A 16018-nucleotide genomic window follows, 5' to 3' on the forward strand; every position below is an offset into this window, starting at 1 on the left:
GTAGGGCTCAGCAGATGCTGGACCTTATTAAGGCCTCAGCCACACAGATGGCAAAGCCACTGTCAGCACAGCCATGAGGACTCCTGGGGCACTTGTCTCAGGTGCAAATTGTGAACGCATTGAGACATGGAGGGAAGGAGAGTGTCGAACTAGAACACCTCCTGGGGCACATTATACTCCTCTCCTCCACTTTCTGCTCAGTTTACTTCATTTTTCCAAATCCAGAAAGTAGTGGAGAAGGAGCGAGAGGGAGAGCAGTGGCAGCTCCTTGTACCTGCTGATGCGTCAGCCAAGAAGAGCTGGTGGTCACCTTGAGTTCCAACCCTCTGGTGCTAGAAGATCTTGGATGATCTTGCTCAGTGCTTTTTTTGTGAAAAAAAAGGTGCAGGAACTCACAACTTGTTAATCTTTTATTTATTTATTTATTTATTTATTTATTTATTTATTTATTTATTAACCATTTTTTATTGGAGAAATAAAATATTTTTTATGTGCTTCCCCCCTAAAGATGAACTTACTTCTGAGTAGACATGCATAGGATTGGGCTGTCAATCTCCACATACCCTTCCCCTTAGCTACTTTTCTACACATGGGGAAAAATACTGTACAGGTGCACTTGTAGCGTGTAGTATGTAGTGTGGCACTACTTTGAGGAGAGGAAGCAGTGAATGGATTCCAAAAAATGGCTTACATGAGTTCCATGTAGCAAAATTACTCTAAGCAACTGTGGGAGTAAGAACAAAAAAGGAATTCTTACATGAGAGGGGTCCTTAGGTGCACATAGAAACAGCTATTTTTGCAAACAAGCGATTAAATATGGTTTAATTCAGATATCAGAATACTCTTTGGGAAGGCGCTTGGCATGCAATTGTTTGTTCTCTGCTGCCCTGATCAGCTGCTTTGCATTGCTGGAGAGGAGCTACAAACACTGGCTGGCGGAGGGCATGCTTGTGGGGGAAGGATGAGGAAGATCTCTGGCAAGGCTGGACAGCATGTTGTACACACGTAGAATCCCTTTCCACCTGCCCTTAGCATATGAAAACGGGTGCAGATATATATCTCTGCCAGGATTAAGAGCCCAATCCTAGGTATGTCTACTCTGAAGTAAATCTCGTTCTAGTCAATGGAGCTTACTCCCAGAAAAGTGCCTAGGATTGCAACCTAAGAGCCCAATCCTATGCATGTCTATTCAGAAGTCCACTTTAGTCAATGGGGCTTACTGTGGATAGGATGACAGCCTTAGAGTCCAATCCTGTGCCTGTCTACTCTGCCTCTGTTTTGCTCCCCCCCTCCTGGAATGCCTCCGAAGGGGAGGGGCCCCTGCAAAAAGGTGCCGGAACTCCGTCCCCCATGTTCCATTAGAAAAAAAGCCCTGATCTTGCTCATCTCCAAACATTTCCAAATGTTTCCAAAAGCACCAATAATTCAATTCCTCCTTCCAAAACAAACAATATTCTCCAATACAACCCTTGCAGTTTGACTTCCAGGTGAGTGTACTCACAGTAGCTTTGGTCCATTATTGCACTAGAACAGTCAATAGGATCACGTTGATATTTTGCTGCACAGTCGCCCCTTGCCCTATGTGAGGGTTATGTTCCAAAGTCCAGAGCACAAAACTAAAATAGCATGTACTAAAAATTGCACTGCAAATCCCCAACATCCTGAAAATGCATGTCCCTTTAAAAATGCAAGACACAGGCAGGACTTGACATGGAACAGCTGCTTCATTCTCCAGTTTGAGGCTCCATCCAGGGCATGTATTTATTAAGTGGAATGGTGGGTGAAATCACCTGCAGTCTTTAAACTCCTGATTTTCTGTTTTTGGTTTGCCAACTACATGAAGTTGAATTTGAGCAAGTGTATCACACACAAGATGTGGACCAACTGTATTAAACTGTGGACCCTGAAGAGATCTTCTAGACCGAGGACTGAGGAAATTGTGTGTGTTCACTGCAAGAAGCATAGAATTTGTTCAGTGAAAAATTTGCGGGGGAACCAATGTGGGTCCTTTGGCTAAATTGCTAGACATATTGCCAAATTCTACCACCGTCCTGACTGAAGGAACTTGCATTATGGCAGCCAAAGAGATAGCCAGGGCTGTGCTAGTAGGGCATATGCCCTGGACACCCCGTGAGGGGAGGCGCCAGATTGGAGTGCTGCTAGCCAGTAGTGTCTGAGTAGTGTCTCTCCACCTCTGGAGAGGCCTGGGTAGTCCCGTTTATAAACTCAGCTGCAGGAGATCCGCCCGCCCGTCACGTAATCTGGCAGCATGGGGAGGGGAAGGGCAGAATGGGGCAGTGATGGGATGGGGAGGAAGGCAGATCTGGTTCTGGAAACGGCTAGGTTTGGTAACGCTGGCAACTGCTGAATCTTAACCCCCTTCCCATATCTGATTTACCTTCACCAGTCCATTAAAGTTGTGCCAGGTCTATAGGTGGTGCCAGCCTTAGAAGCTTACCCCTGGGTAAAGGAGCAAATGTCCCTTTCCCAGAGGAGACTGCTAGGATTGGTCCCCCTGCAGATGCAGCACAAGCTGTTTTGGTGTGGCTGCATCCTTCCGGGGGGGGGGGGGGAGCATGACTGAGACTGTTAGACCAAAGGGACTTACAGCACCATCCTATGCTTATCTATCAAATGTATGTACCATTCTTCTGAACAGTCTTACTCATAAGTAAATGTGTTTTGGATTTCAACCTTATGAACCCATTCCTACCTGGGCTTAGAGCATCACCGGATCTCGAGATCCTAGTCTGGTGTTGTGAAACACATACCACTACTGTGCACTTTGAGACTGCTGGTATAAATTGCCAGACCCCCATGTGCACACTAGTGTCACATCCTGCCTACACTGTAGCAGGTAGCATGCCAGTGTGGGTGGCTCTGGGGCAGTTCAGTATGCGGAGCAGGGTAGGCAGGGCAGACTGAGGGTGGGAGAGCATGGATCTCAGCGGCAAGCACGCTGGGATTCTATCTGCATTTTCATAGCCTGCCACACCCCCTTATTGCTCCTTGACTTACCTGGCATAGGTCTATTGGTAGCCAGGAGGCTTACATGGAGGTAAACAAAAAATATTTTTATATGCAGCTGGTGCCTTGGTATCTGAGGGGGAGCCATTCTCGGACACGCCCCCCCTCCCGACACCAGTGAAAACGTGGATAAAAAAACCACAGTTAGGGATCTCCGAAGGCAGATACACAGTCTCTGAAGGCAGCTGGAGCTCTGGGAGGCCTCAGAAGGTAAATTCCAATTTTGCGTCGTAACCAGAAGTCACGTTTTAAGGCCTTATAAGGCCTTTGGAGGGCTGGGGAAGCCCCCGTAGGCCTTCCAAAAGCCTTAAAAGACTTTAAAATGTCACTTCTGGTTTTGACGCAAAAATGGAAGTGACCTTCTAAGGCATCCCAGCAGCCTTAGAACACAACTCCAGTCGCCTTTTTAGGCTTTGAGTTGGGCTAAATCTGACTCATGGGTCCCGAGGACCCTTGTTGAGCCAGATTTGCGGATACAAAATCCATGGATAAGTAGGCTCAACCTGTACTTCTTCCAAGTTGTCTAGTCGTCCCCCCATAGGATGCATGCAGTGCATATTTTACATCACGTAGGCTGATGGGGGGATATAATTGAGCTGCCTGTGACACAGCTGGGTGAATTTTGAACCAGTTCTTATTTGTCAGAGCAATCTATTTGACAGGGTTGTTATACGGTTAAAAGATGAAGGGAACTCTCTTTGCCACACTGATGATGGCTGGGGTACAAATTAAATAAACGAACTGCTCAACTTCTGCTGATATCGTCTCTGCTTTCAAGAGGGAAAAAAAATACTTGGAGAAAGCACACTGGCCCTCTAAAATTATGTTGCTTGCAGAAACTTCAAATCTTTTGTAATTAACCCACTTGGGTCTGAACAGTGGTTGGCACTGTCCGGAAGCTGACGTCTTCACCACAAGCTTTCAGCAAGGATGATGAAATCCTCAGATTGTAGAAGGGACTGTCAAGGAGAACTTCACAAGCTATGCTGATTTCCGGATGAGGTGAAAGCTATCTGGGCATGGGGAGGAATGAGTATTCTCACTCCCATTCTCCATTTGCATAGTTGCATGAAGTAACTTATTCTCATCCTCAATCCTCTCATTTCATAAGAGCATCATCTTGGACCACACTACCTTCTAAATCCATCCATCTCCTCTTGCTCACCTGGATCTCTTCCATCCTATCTGAGCCTTTTTGAAAGATCATGAAGCATAGAGGATGAAGGATTGCCTTGCAATGAAGTCTTGATCTCTATGATGGAGAGTACCTGCCCGGATCCCCTCTGAGTGTGGATTGCAGCAGGAGTGAGTACTGTGGCTGTTTCTGAATTTCTGGAGACTCTTGAATTTCTTTGGCTATTCCTCATTTTGCAAGCACTGGTCATTTTAAAATCTAAATTCATACATGTTCATTTTTTTGACAATTCAGAGAGGAGTTTGTTTCTATTAAGGTAGGATTATTACAGCCTATGTCTAACTGAAAGCAATGGGCTCACTTCTGAGCAAGGTAAACAGCATTTTCAAATCCTCCCAGCAATGAGTCACTACTACTGCTACTGATATTGCTGTAGTGATTGTTTATTACATTGGTTTCCAAAATGTGGGTCCGGGACACCCCAGTGCGTCACAACCCAATTTTTGGTGGTTTGCAAAACTGACGAGGCAAAAGAGGCTACGTACATCAAGAGTTAAGCAACCTGCTATTTGTGCTGGGGAGCAGTGCTGCCTAACCACCATTATAGCCACAGGTTTGAGCAGCTGGTAAAGTGAAACTTCTTTTTAGATAGGACCCAATGCTAAAAAGTTTGGGAACTCCTGGTTTTTTGGTATGCCATTCAGTCTGTAACATTCCAAGTGAGTTTCAGTTTTTTAAAGAAAGACCTTAACCCAACACAGGGGTTGAAATCAGTAAAATAATGAAAATGATAGACCGTGAAGAGCCAACCTCCATAGCAACTGACTAGATAAAGTATGGAAATTGCTTTTGAGCAATTTTATATATTTGAGTTATAGAGGAGTTTTTAAAATTATTAATATCACTGGGTATTTTGAATCGCATTATCCATTCAGTCGTGTTCGACCCTTGGAGATCCCATGAGCCAGCTCTCTCCATGATTTCCGTTCTTGTACAACTTCTTTGAATTGCTTTGTATTTTTGCCAGTGTGCTTTCATTACATCCAGCGAACATGTTCTTTGGACACTTTCTTTGTCGTCTTTTGCCACTGACAGTTCCAAGCATAACGTCTTTCTCAAAAGATGTTGACCTCATAACATGGCAAAAGTAACTAAGGGCACAATCCTAACCAGATCTACTCTGAAGTAAGTCCTATTTTGTTCAATGGGGCTAACTCTCCGGAAAGTGTGGATAGGATTGCAGCCTAAGTCTAAGTTTTTTTTATTTTGCCTTCCGGTGACATGATGCAGATTTGAGCAGTGTAAGGCTGCCAGGTTTGGGAGGATTTGGTGTGTGCTGTCACCACTGATCTCACCCCCATGGGCCTGATCCTCCTCCTGTTTTGCCCTCCCCCGCCCCAAAATGCCCCCCCCCCCGGTTGGCACAAGGGGTGAATCCAGCTCTACTGAGCTGGTGTCAACTTCCCTGCCAGCACAGCTAACTCCTGAGTTGGTAGAAACATGCCTTAAGGCACATTTGTGACAGTCAGGAGCCAGTGCATGGGTCCTACACCAGCTCAAGTCACTCCTAGGATTGCACTCTTAGTTACCATTAATATGTGAAGCTGTTCCACTTTTTTTCTTCTGAGGAGGCCTCTGTGACTACCCCCCATGTCAGGATGCAGCACATGCCCCACTGGCATTAGAAAGTTGGATAGGATGGGCCTTCAGAATATTAACTCAGAGTACTGTATTTTCCTCTTACAATGTCATTCTCCTATGTTAATAAAATAGGAGAGGATCCAATGAAATGTCTTGACCTGTCATCTTTTAAGATTAGTATTCAAATTTCTTTTCAATACCTTCATATGACTAGATTTGTATGAAAAGCAAATAAATGCTCTAAATATGGACACCTTAATGAAAATAATCAAAGAGTCTCTTAGGCTGAAGTCAGAAGTAAATTACACGGGATGGTTCTTTCTTGAATTAAGTAGTTTTGAGGTAGGACACTGCCTAAATCCACATTATTATCTTCCTTCAGATCTCCCATAATGAGGAGAAGGGGTGGAAATCATTGTGGAACAATGAAGCTGCTTAATGAGCTGGTCAGAGCCATGGTATGTGTGACATTATTTCATCCAAAGAGCTCAGACACAGATTCCCTTTTTTGCCCCTCACACCAGACATTTGAGGTAGGCTGGATGGAGACAGAGGAAATGAACAAGGTCACCCAGTCATCTCCCTCCCGGAGGAAGATCTGAGGGATTAAAGCAGTCCCACACACAGGAAAACCGACCATAGCTTAGGCCTTGACTTGACCCGAGGAAGAAAAGAGCAGCTATTTCAACAAGAGCAGAAACAATAAGAAAGAAAAAGAATCCGATAAACAAACAGCCCAGCCCAAGTAGGAGAGAGGAACTCACAAGCCCCTAAGACAGGGACAACCATATCCCCCTGACATGAAACTGATGCTTCATCCAGGTCTTTGCTTTTCTTCCTTTGGTGTTAGAGTAGTTGGGATTCCTCAGACGTAAAAGATTCAGGTGAGAAGGGTTGGGTTCATTGGTAAAGTGGATGAAAACCTTAGGAGAAGGGAACTTTGCTGCCTCCTTGGTGGGGGAGATCTGAAGGAGAGTTAGTGTGATTCTGGTATTGTGAATAAGTGAGAGGAATTAAATTCAGGGATGGCTGCTGCAGGGACTGGTGAGTGCATCCCAGTCCCTGCAACCCCCTCAGTGATGCGATCCTGGGGATCGTATTGCTGCCTTCCCTCTGCCCCTGCTGCCTCCCCCACCCCTCAAAGACTTACTGTGGGTTTCAAACTCCCAGAGAATTTGAAAACCACAGCCCTAGAGAGTTAAGAGAGAGGCTAAAGAGGACCTACTCAATAGTTTATATTATAAGGAAGGGGGTTCAGCCCAGGAAATCCCTCTAGTGATCCTGGGCTGGTGGCAGTGGGGTAGCTACCTGGGGGTATGCTTTGTCCTGCCTGGGGGACCCTGACACCCCCCTCCCCCAGAACACAGATAAACCTCTTCACAATGTTTTGTCTACTTCATCACAATGGCCTGGTAAGCCTGAACTGCCCTGCTATTTGAGGTCTTTTCATTATGTCTCAATTTGGAGTCTTTTTGAGGTCTTTTGCAGATTGGAACTTGGGACTTCTGCATGCCAAGTCTGTGAGGGCTCAACCCTAATATGGTCATGGGTCAACTCCTTTGCTGTAGCCTGCCAGTGTGGGGAAAGTGCTGAAAAGCACTTTTGCTCCACTGGGAGAGGAGGAAGGTCTAAGCCCTGCTTGGATGGTAAGCTCATGCTGGCTGAGCTAGGCCAGCATAAGGGTCTGAAGGGGGTGTGGGGAGGATGGGAGGAAGGTGTTTTGGGGAGAGCGGGTGTGAGAAAAGGAGGGGTGGGGCCAGGATCTGGCACTTAGGTCGAATCCTATCTCCTTTCCTGGGCAGCCCAGAGCAGCTTCGGGTTGCTCAGATCTGTACCACGTCCTGGGGTGGCAGAGATCCAAGTAGCCCCATGGGGGTTGCTGCTGCTTTAGCGGAGAAAAGGGGAAATGATTCCTCTTTCCCATGCTGCACTGCTTTGGGCCCCAAACCCACCTTAGATGTAGGGCAGGCCAGTATTGGGCTGCCTGATGGGCAGGATTTGAAGGATTAACAAGATCCTGTTTGTTTCTCCCACTAGGACCAACCATCAAGATGAATGGGTCCACTGTGACAGAGTTTGTCTTCCTGGACTTCTCTGGCTCCCGCACTGCCCAGCTCTTCCTTTTAACCCTGGTCATCACTTGCTACACAACTGTCCTTGTGGGAAATTTGCTAATCATAGTGACTGTGTGGTTGGAGCCCAAGCTCTTTCAGTGCCCCATGTATTACTTCCTGGCCAATCTGTCCCTCCTTGACATCTCTATGGGCTCTGTAGCAGCCCCCAAACTAGCAGCTAACCTAGTGAACAAGGGTGGAACCATTTCTTTTGTAGGCTGCATGGCTCAGATAATGACCGGCCACTTCTTTGCTGGTGGAGAAATGTTCCTCCTCTCGGTCATGGCCTATGACCGTTATGTGGCCATCTGCCACCCACTGAGGTATGCAACCATCATGAACCGACAATGTTGCTTTCATCTTATCATATTTTGCTGGACAGGAGGCTTCATTCATGGCAGTTTTAATGTAGTGGTGTTGTCCCAACAACCATATTGTGGACCAAATGTGCTTGATCATTTCTTCTGTGAAATCCCACAGGTAATGAAGCTGTCCTGTTCAGAAACCTATATTGCTGAAATACTCATGTTGATCAGTGATGGCTTAATCATTTTACCTTGTTTTCTGTCCTTGCTGGTTTCTTATGTCATCATCCTGGCCACCCTTTGTGGCCGTTTTGGGAAGGGTGGTATTAAGGCTCTGTCCACCTGTGGCTCTCACCTGATGGTGGTTGGCCTCTACTATGGGCCCATTGGTTTTGTGTATTTTAAGCCTGCCTCTGGAAACCAGGTGGACAAGATGGCTGCTGTATTCTACATGGTGGTCACCCCTGCCCTCAATCCCCTTATCTATACTCTGAGGAACAAGGAGGTGAAGGGAGCCATGGGGAAGCTGAAAAACAAAGGTAAGCATCTTTTGCTGCCTCAACAGGAGTAGAAGTTTAGAGCTTCCTTTCCCTGCCAAATAAATTCTTGTGTATATGAGCCCTAAAAGTAACTGCTAGTGGGCTTTCAACAACCTGCTTCTTCAGAGCATCTTCAATCTCCATATATGTAGCATTATTTCTGGGAGTGCCCAGGAAGCAGACTTTGCTTTTGAATGTGATAGCATCAGAATAGATGGTGTTTGTGGATGCAACACTACAGCTTCTCTTGTGTTACTTCACTAAGAGAAGTTACTGATACTAGCAATGTATTTGTTAATTGTAGCATGTGAACTAATGTACAGATGGATTTTGTGTCTCATGTCTAGCGCATGTTGCCACTGGAGAAGTGATGACTCCTGCCCTATGTGTCCTCACACTGTTCCAAGTTAAGGAAGCATGGGATACAGACTATACAACCATGTATCGGGATCCTAAAAACAGAGATCATTAGGGATAGCTGCTCCACAATAGCTGGGTAAAGAGGTACCTTTTAAACTGGAGCATCTCTTAAATGGGGGGGAGCAACTGTCCCTATTCTCCTGAGCACTGTGTCTCTTCTAATGGCAGCGTTCTGGTGTTTCTACTGCTTCTTGTTAGATTGTAAGCCCTTTTGGGAGAGGGACAATTTATTCCTTTGTTTCTGCACCGTCAACTGCTTTGTGAAGTTCTTTTTTGCTGAAAAGTGACATATAAATCATAACTCTGAAGGTGCATAATTGATACAGTTTGACGTCTCTCATCACCGGCATAGAAGAACATGATTCTGGTTCAGGATTTCTCAGAATTCCCACTAGCAGTAAAGCAATGGAAGGGCTGTTGCTTCAAGTTCCTAGTTGCGCACCATTGGAAAGTGAGTGCTGGATTAGTGGGACTTTTTATTTGATCCAGCCAGGCACGTCCCACTTCCAGCTTGAGCCTTGTCCAAGCTCTATGCTGGGCAACTGGCAGAAATTATCTGCAGTTTTCTAGCTGGGTCTGGATTTTTGTGGAGAAGATTTGGTTGGCATGCTGTGGAGCTTAGCTCAGATGTTTTTAGAGGATGCATCAATGTAGAAATTTTGGTGTCTCTCATCCTCCCCCATGCATTAGGAACCCACTACAGACCTGCTACAGGAATGGATGGAAATTAAAATTCATAGAACACTCTGAATGTGTGAGATCTAAGACAGCAGTTACCTTTCCAATATCATTCCCTATGCTTTCTCTGTTCAGGATATTAAGAGTGATGCATGTGTCATGGCAGTGACTGGCCCAGCATTACTCAGTGAACCCATGACTGCCTAGGATTTGAATCTCTGATAGTCCACCACTGCTGTTAGGCACTAGTGGACTGGATATTCACTGGTGTAACTGCAGGTGAAGAAGGGAGAAGGCCCATTCAGATGAATGGCCACCGACAGGGCAGTTACTGTCCTGCTGTATAGTCATTTATGACAGCACAACTGGGCTGCACTATTAAAAGGTAGCCTCATTCAGGTAGAATTGTGCTGCCCAGCACAAAAAATCATAAAGTTTGGTCTAGAAGCAGCGTGTAGGTGGAAGTAGGTTGGGCTTGTCAGTACATTCATTTCATCCCTTCTCATCAGTGCCAGATTTTGACTTGGTGAGGTCCAAAGCTATACAGTATATGGCTTAGGAGCAACTTGTTAAAAAATTGGAGGCCTTTTCAAAAAAATTACATCAAAATTGACTGCGGAAGCCATTTAAAAAAGATCTACTGTGTGTGTGTGTTCAGCACACATAAAATTTAAACCCCCCCTCCCAATTTTTTTAGGCCCCTGCAGTTTGTCAGGCCCTAAACTGTAGCTTTATACCAAAGAGAGGCAAATCCAACACAGTTTGACTTTAGTTGAGTCACAAGTCTCCGTCCCCTTTAACTCGACTTGAAAATGAGTCCTGATGGGCAGACTTTCCAAGTTGCCCAAAGTGTTTTGAGGACTCTAAAAGACTTAAGTTCTGAATCTTTCTTTAAAAAGTCAACTGTGTGTGGGGGGGGGGGAGAATGGAGCTGCAGGAGCGGTGTGTGTAGGTGCTGGAGTTCTCTGTTAATACTTGTAAACGCGTTGGGAGGGCTTGAGACGAACTGCATGAGAGCGGGGACCAGCATGGCAAGCGGGAGGAGGGCCCACTATGACTCAATCCTTTGCAGTTCTACTTAGAGGTAGTCTCATTGTGGCTGGTCATTCAATGAGCCTTCTGGAGCCATGCCATGAGATGGCTAGGAACTGCCTCTCCCCCATCTTCTCCCCTCACTCATCCAGGGGAAAAACCTTCATTCAGTGACATTGGTTCCTTCAGAGATGGATAAGGCAGCCTGCTCTCACTTCCCCCAGCCTACTGCTGAGTGCATTCACCCTTCCCTGCCTCCTGACTAGAACTTCCCTGCTGCTCACCCATTCTGAATGATGGCGCCATAAGGTCTTTCACACTTCAAAAAAATAAGCAAGTGCACCCAGATACAGACAGACTTGAGTCTGCATGTGTCAGTGGCCTCACATGACTCAATGCCAGAGTCATTGACATGCCTGACTCAAGTGTACATGTATTTTTGCGACTCAGACTCGAGTCACCTTCCTCGAGTTCCCATGCCTGCCCACGAGAGAGGCTGTTGCCACTGAACATTCCCCTGCGATAAAGGCCAATGCAGTATTAAAATTAATCATGGGGCTCACATGGAGACAAATGAAGGGAGATCAAGGGAGCTGCCCCATTGTTGTATGTGGGACAGTTGCCCCATAGCTACGTTGCATTTATGGAAAAAAATCAGCCACTGCATGAGGACTTGCAGCGGAAGGAGCTTCAACACAGAAAAAGGCAGGCAGTCAAGGATGGCTCAAGGATTTCAGCGGTAGTGTAGCGTTGGAGCCATTCTGGGCAGGAATGGCAACATGCAGGAGACACAGTCTGCTTCGGCAGGCAGCTCTGCATTGTGTTCATTGCTTGGAATGGCTCTCAGGGCGAGTGGGAGGGGCCACTTCCCATGGCATATTGCGGCACCTGCAGTACTTACCATTCCCCCCTAAGCCTGTGCTACTGGATTGGAGGGCTGCCTTACAAGCAACCATCAGTTGGACCCCCAAATGTGGGAGTGGAAGGACATGCACTGAGAGAAGAACCCAGACTTGTCTGGGAAGCACTGTCTGTGAGGAGCTTCTCTAATGCCAAGTGTTGGCAGGCTTCACATTGGAGGAGCCTGATCTCTCATTGATAAATCATGAATGCTTGGAAAGAGAGGAAGCAGCAACATAGGCTCCATCCTCCCTGGGCAGCTTGTGTTAAGGAAGCAGTGGTGCTCTTCAGCCCGACTCACCTGTAGGTCAGCAGATGTCTGACTCTTCAGCCACACACAGGTGGCAAACCATTGTCTAAACATCCATGAAGAAGCCTGAGGCAGTAAGTTCATGTGCAGATTGTGAATGAATTGAGGGATATGTAGGGAAGGAGAGTGGTGGACTAGAATATCTCCAGGGAGACATTGTCGTCCTCTCCTCCATTTCTCTTCTGCTCAGTTTGCTTTGTCATTTCAAGTCCAGAAAGTGGTGGAGAAGGGGGGAGAGAGAGAGAGAGAGAGCAGTGGCTGTGGTGGAAGCTCCTTGCACCTGCTGATGTGTCATCCAAGAAGGGCTGGTGCTCAGCCTTGATGCCAACTCTCTGGTGCTAGAAGATCTTGGATGATCTTACTCAACTCAGAATGCTTCCAAACGCTGACTCTATAAAGGCACCAAAAATTCCATTCCTCCTCCTAATACAATATTCCCCAATACAACCCACGTGATATGACTTCCAGGTGAATTTACTCCCAGTAGCTTTGACCTACTGTTATGTATGTAAGTTATGCAGGATCAAAATCCTGCATAACTGATTGGCCCAGACTTATGGCAGGCCAATCTGGTAATGGATCAAAATCCTACCATCTGATTGGCCCTCAAGTTAAGGTTTCAACTGCACAATCATGGGAAGTCTGGGCGGAGCTAAAGGCTGTAAAAAGCCAGGGGTGTTTGCCTTGTTTTTCATTGCCAGGTTCTGTTCTGAAGATGGAATAAACATATTGAGCAGTTATCTCTATGTCTTCCTTTATACGCATGGACCCACTATATAACACCTACCATTGCCCTTGGACACTCAGTAGCATGTCTTTGGTCTTTGGTTGAACAGTTGCCCCTCCTTCCATGCTCAGGTTTTGTTCCAGAGTCCAGAGCATAAACTAAAATAGCATATACTCAAAATGCATTGAAAATCCCCAACATCTTGAAAATGTATACTGTTTCTTAAAAAATGCAAGACATATTCCCCCCACCCCAAGCACTGAAACGAGCATTCTGGCAGCAAATTTTGCTTTATGGCCAACGTAAATGGCCTTCTGGAAGCATGAGGAAGTGCACACTTCCGGCCCACCCCCAGAGAGGACAGAGCAGCCCCACATGTGCTGGCAGGGTGCAGGAGTCTTGCAGACCCAGGTAAGCTGGCAGGATGGGGCAGTGAGTAGGGCAGAATGAGGTGGTGATGGGTTGAGGAGGAGGGCAGATCTGGCTCCGGTAAGGGTTGGGTTTGGTGTCAGCGACACCCACCAAATCCTAGCTTCTTTCCCATGCTCAATCTTCCTTCACAGGTTCATTTATAGTTGTGGTGGCTATATAGCTGGCGCTGGTCTGAGTACACTCATCTTAGTCTTGGAAGCCTACCCCTTACCCTTGGAAGCTTACAAATGTTCCTTTACCCAGAGGACACCTCTGGGACCAACTCCTCTGCAGGATGCAATGCAAGCTGATTTAGTATGGCTGCTTCAGTGTGTTTGGGGAAAGCATAGGTTTGAGACTGGGACTTAACAGCACAATTCTTGTTGCTCAGAAGTATGTCCCATTCTTCTGGATAGTCTTACTGCTCAGTAAGTGTGTGCCCTATTTCAGCCTCCTGAATCCATACCTATCTGGACTTACAGCAGAAGATCTCAAGAGCCTGGTATGGTATTGTGAAAGTCATGCTACTATTGTGTGCTTTGGGACTACTGGGGCAAATCCCCGGATTTGCAAACCCATGTGCACACTAGTGGCTCACCCTGCCTGCACTGTAGCAGGTGACATGGTGGTGTGGGCAGTTCTGGGGCAACTCAGTATGGGAAACAGGATAGGTGGGGGCAGACTGAGGGTAGGAGGGCATGGATCTCAGTGGCAGACCTGTGCACTGGGATCCTACCCCCATTTTCACAGTCCAGCACACACTCCTTGGACTTGTCTGGCATAGGTCCAGGAGGCTTATATGGAGGTAAATAAAAATATTTTAATATTCCCCTGCGAGGCTGTTTTATAGTCTCCGCACCACACAGAATACAGGGCATTTTGTTGATGGTGCTTCCTCATATAGGCTGGTGTGGAAAGGGGTAGAATTGGGCTGCCTGTGGCTCACTTGGGTGAGTTTAGTTATTTCTCAATCTATTTGACAAGGTTGTTGAAAGGTTAAAACAGGAAGGGAAACATGTTTGCCAATTTGAGAATGGCTGGAGGACAAATTTAAATAAATGAACTGCTCAGCTTCTGCTGATGTAGCCTCCTCTTTCAAGGGGGAAATATAACCGGGAAAGGCACACTGGTCCTCTAAAGTTCTGTTTGCAAAAACTTCCAATCTTTTTGTAATTAGCCCATTTGGGACTGAACAGCAGTTGGCACTGTCCAGGAGGCTGACGTCTTCACCACAAGCTCTCAGCAAGGAAGATGAAATCCCCAGATCGCAGGAGGGGACTGTCAAGGAGACCTTCACAGGCTATCTTGATTTCCAAACGAGGTGAAAGCTGTCTGGGCATGGGGAGGAATTAGTATTCTCACTCCCATTCTCCATTTGCATAGTTGCATGAAGAAACTTATTCTAGTTATCAGTTCTCTCATTTCATAAGAGCATCTTTGTCCTGGAGGACCATACCACCCTCCACTTCCATCCATCTCCTCTTGCTCACCTGGATTTCTTCCATTGTTTCTGAGCCATCTTGAAAGATCTCCAAGTTTAGAAGATCCATGGTGAGAACGGAGCCTTACCTGGAAGCAAACACTGGCATTCTTACAAAGGAGACGGTTTTCTCTTTGTGATGGCAGACTGCTGCCAGCTGGAAGGGGGACTTACATTCACCTGCTGGATGAGGTGAGTGAAGGCACCCCCCACACATGTGAGTGTGTGCGCGCGCATCTGTGTGTGAGAGAGAGGGGAACAGAGCATCTGTGTGAGAGAGACAAGGGGGCAGCCTGTGTGTGTGAAAGAGAGGGGGGTGCATTTGTGTTGTGGAGAGGTTATGGAGGCCAGCTTGGGGGGGGGGAAGAAAGAGAGAGGTTGTGAGGTTTCAGGCTTGGGTGTGTGGAGAGAAAGAGGTTGTGATGCTCCAGGCTTTGGGGGGACGGACGGACGGACAAAAACACATGAATGCACAGCAACCCTCTGCGTGACTTCTATCAAGCTGCTGCAGCCCTGCTAACACACAGGAGCCTGGCTGTGTGTTTGGGGGGGGAGGGGGGTTTAAAGAGAGCATATGTCAGTGTGTGTGTGTGAGAGAGAGGGGGGCTTGTATGTATCTGTGAGGGAGAGACCATGCGGGAGAGAGGGATGCTGACAGACCCACTGGGCTGCAGCACGAGGGGGGACGAAGAAGCCCAGCAGGCTTCCCAGAGGCTGCACCCTGGTGGGTTGTCCTGGGCTGCAAGGGATGCAGGGCAGGAAGTGGAGGGAGGCTTCTGGCTGGTTGACTGGCTGCCTGGCAAGGCTCTGAGCTTTGGCCCTGTTGAGGAGGGGAAGGACACAGCTGCAGCTGCAGCCACAGCACTCGCTGTCCCGCGTTTTCTGGGAGAGACGTGCTTGGCTGGCCGGGCGGGAGGCTTTGTGGGGGCGACTGTTGCTTCAGCCACCTGTGTGTCGGCAGGGCTACAGCAGCCCAATGGAAGTCATGCAGGGGCGTTGTTGGCCCAGCGCGTTGTTGCCCCCCCAAGCTTTCTGCCCAGTGCATTTGCTACCCCCTGCACCACCTTAGCTATGCCACTGCCTTGAATTAACTAGTTTTGAAGTAGGACACTGGAAGCACATTGCATAAATCCACATTTTTATCTTCTTTTAGATTTTCCATAAGGAGGGGAACAGGTTGAGATTGTTGTGGAACATTGAAGCTGGTTAATGTACCGGTCAGAGCTGTGGTATGTGTGACATTACTTTCTCCAGGATGCTCAGAACGGCATGCATTCTTCCCCCTTTATCCTCACAACA

The 16018-nt window shown here is 47.0% G+C and overlaps 1 protein-coding gene across 1 annotated transcript; it reads left to right on the forward strand.

The window, feature by feature from the left end:
- Nucleotides 1–6828: 6828 nt before the first annotated feature.
- On the forward strand, nucleotides 6829–10002 carry LOC136653952 (olfactory receptor 4Q3-like). Its single transcript, XM_066630817.1, has 3 exons — nucleotides 6829–6847; nucleotides 7841–8761; nucleotides 9995–10002. The coding sequence occupies exons 1-3, from the start codon at nucleotides 6829–6831 to the stop codon at nucleotides 10000–10002; spliced, it is 948 nt and encodes a 315-aa protein (XP_066486914.1).
- Nucleotides 10003–16018: the final 6016 nt, after the last annotated feature.

This window comes from Tiliqua scincoides, chromosome 5 (genome assembly GCF_035046505.1).
Source record: "Tiliqua scincoides isolate rTilSci1 chromosome 5, rTilSci1.hap2, whole genome shotgun sequence".
NCBI lineage: Eukaryota > Metazoa > Chordata > Lepidosauria > Squamata > Scincidae > Tiliqua > Tiliqua scincoides.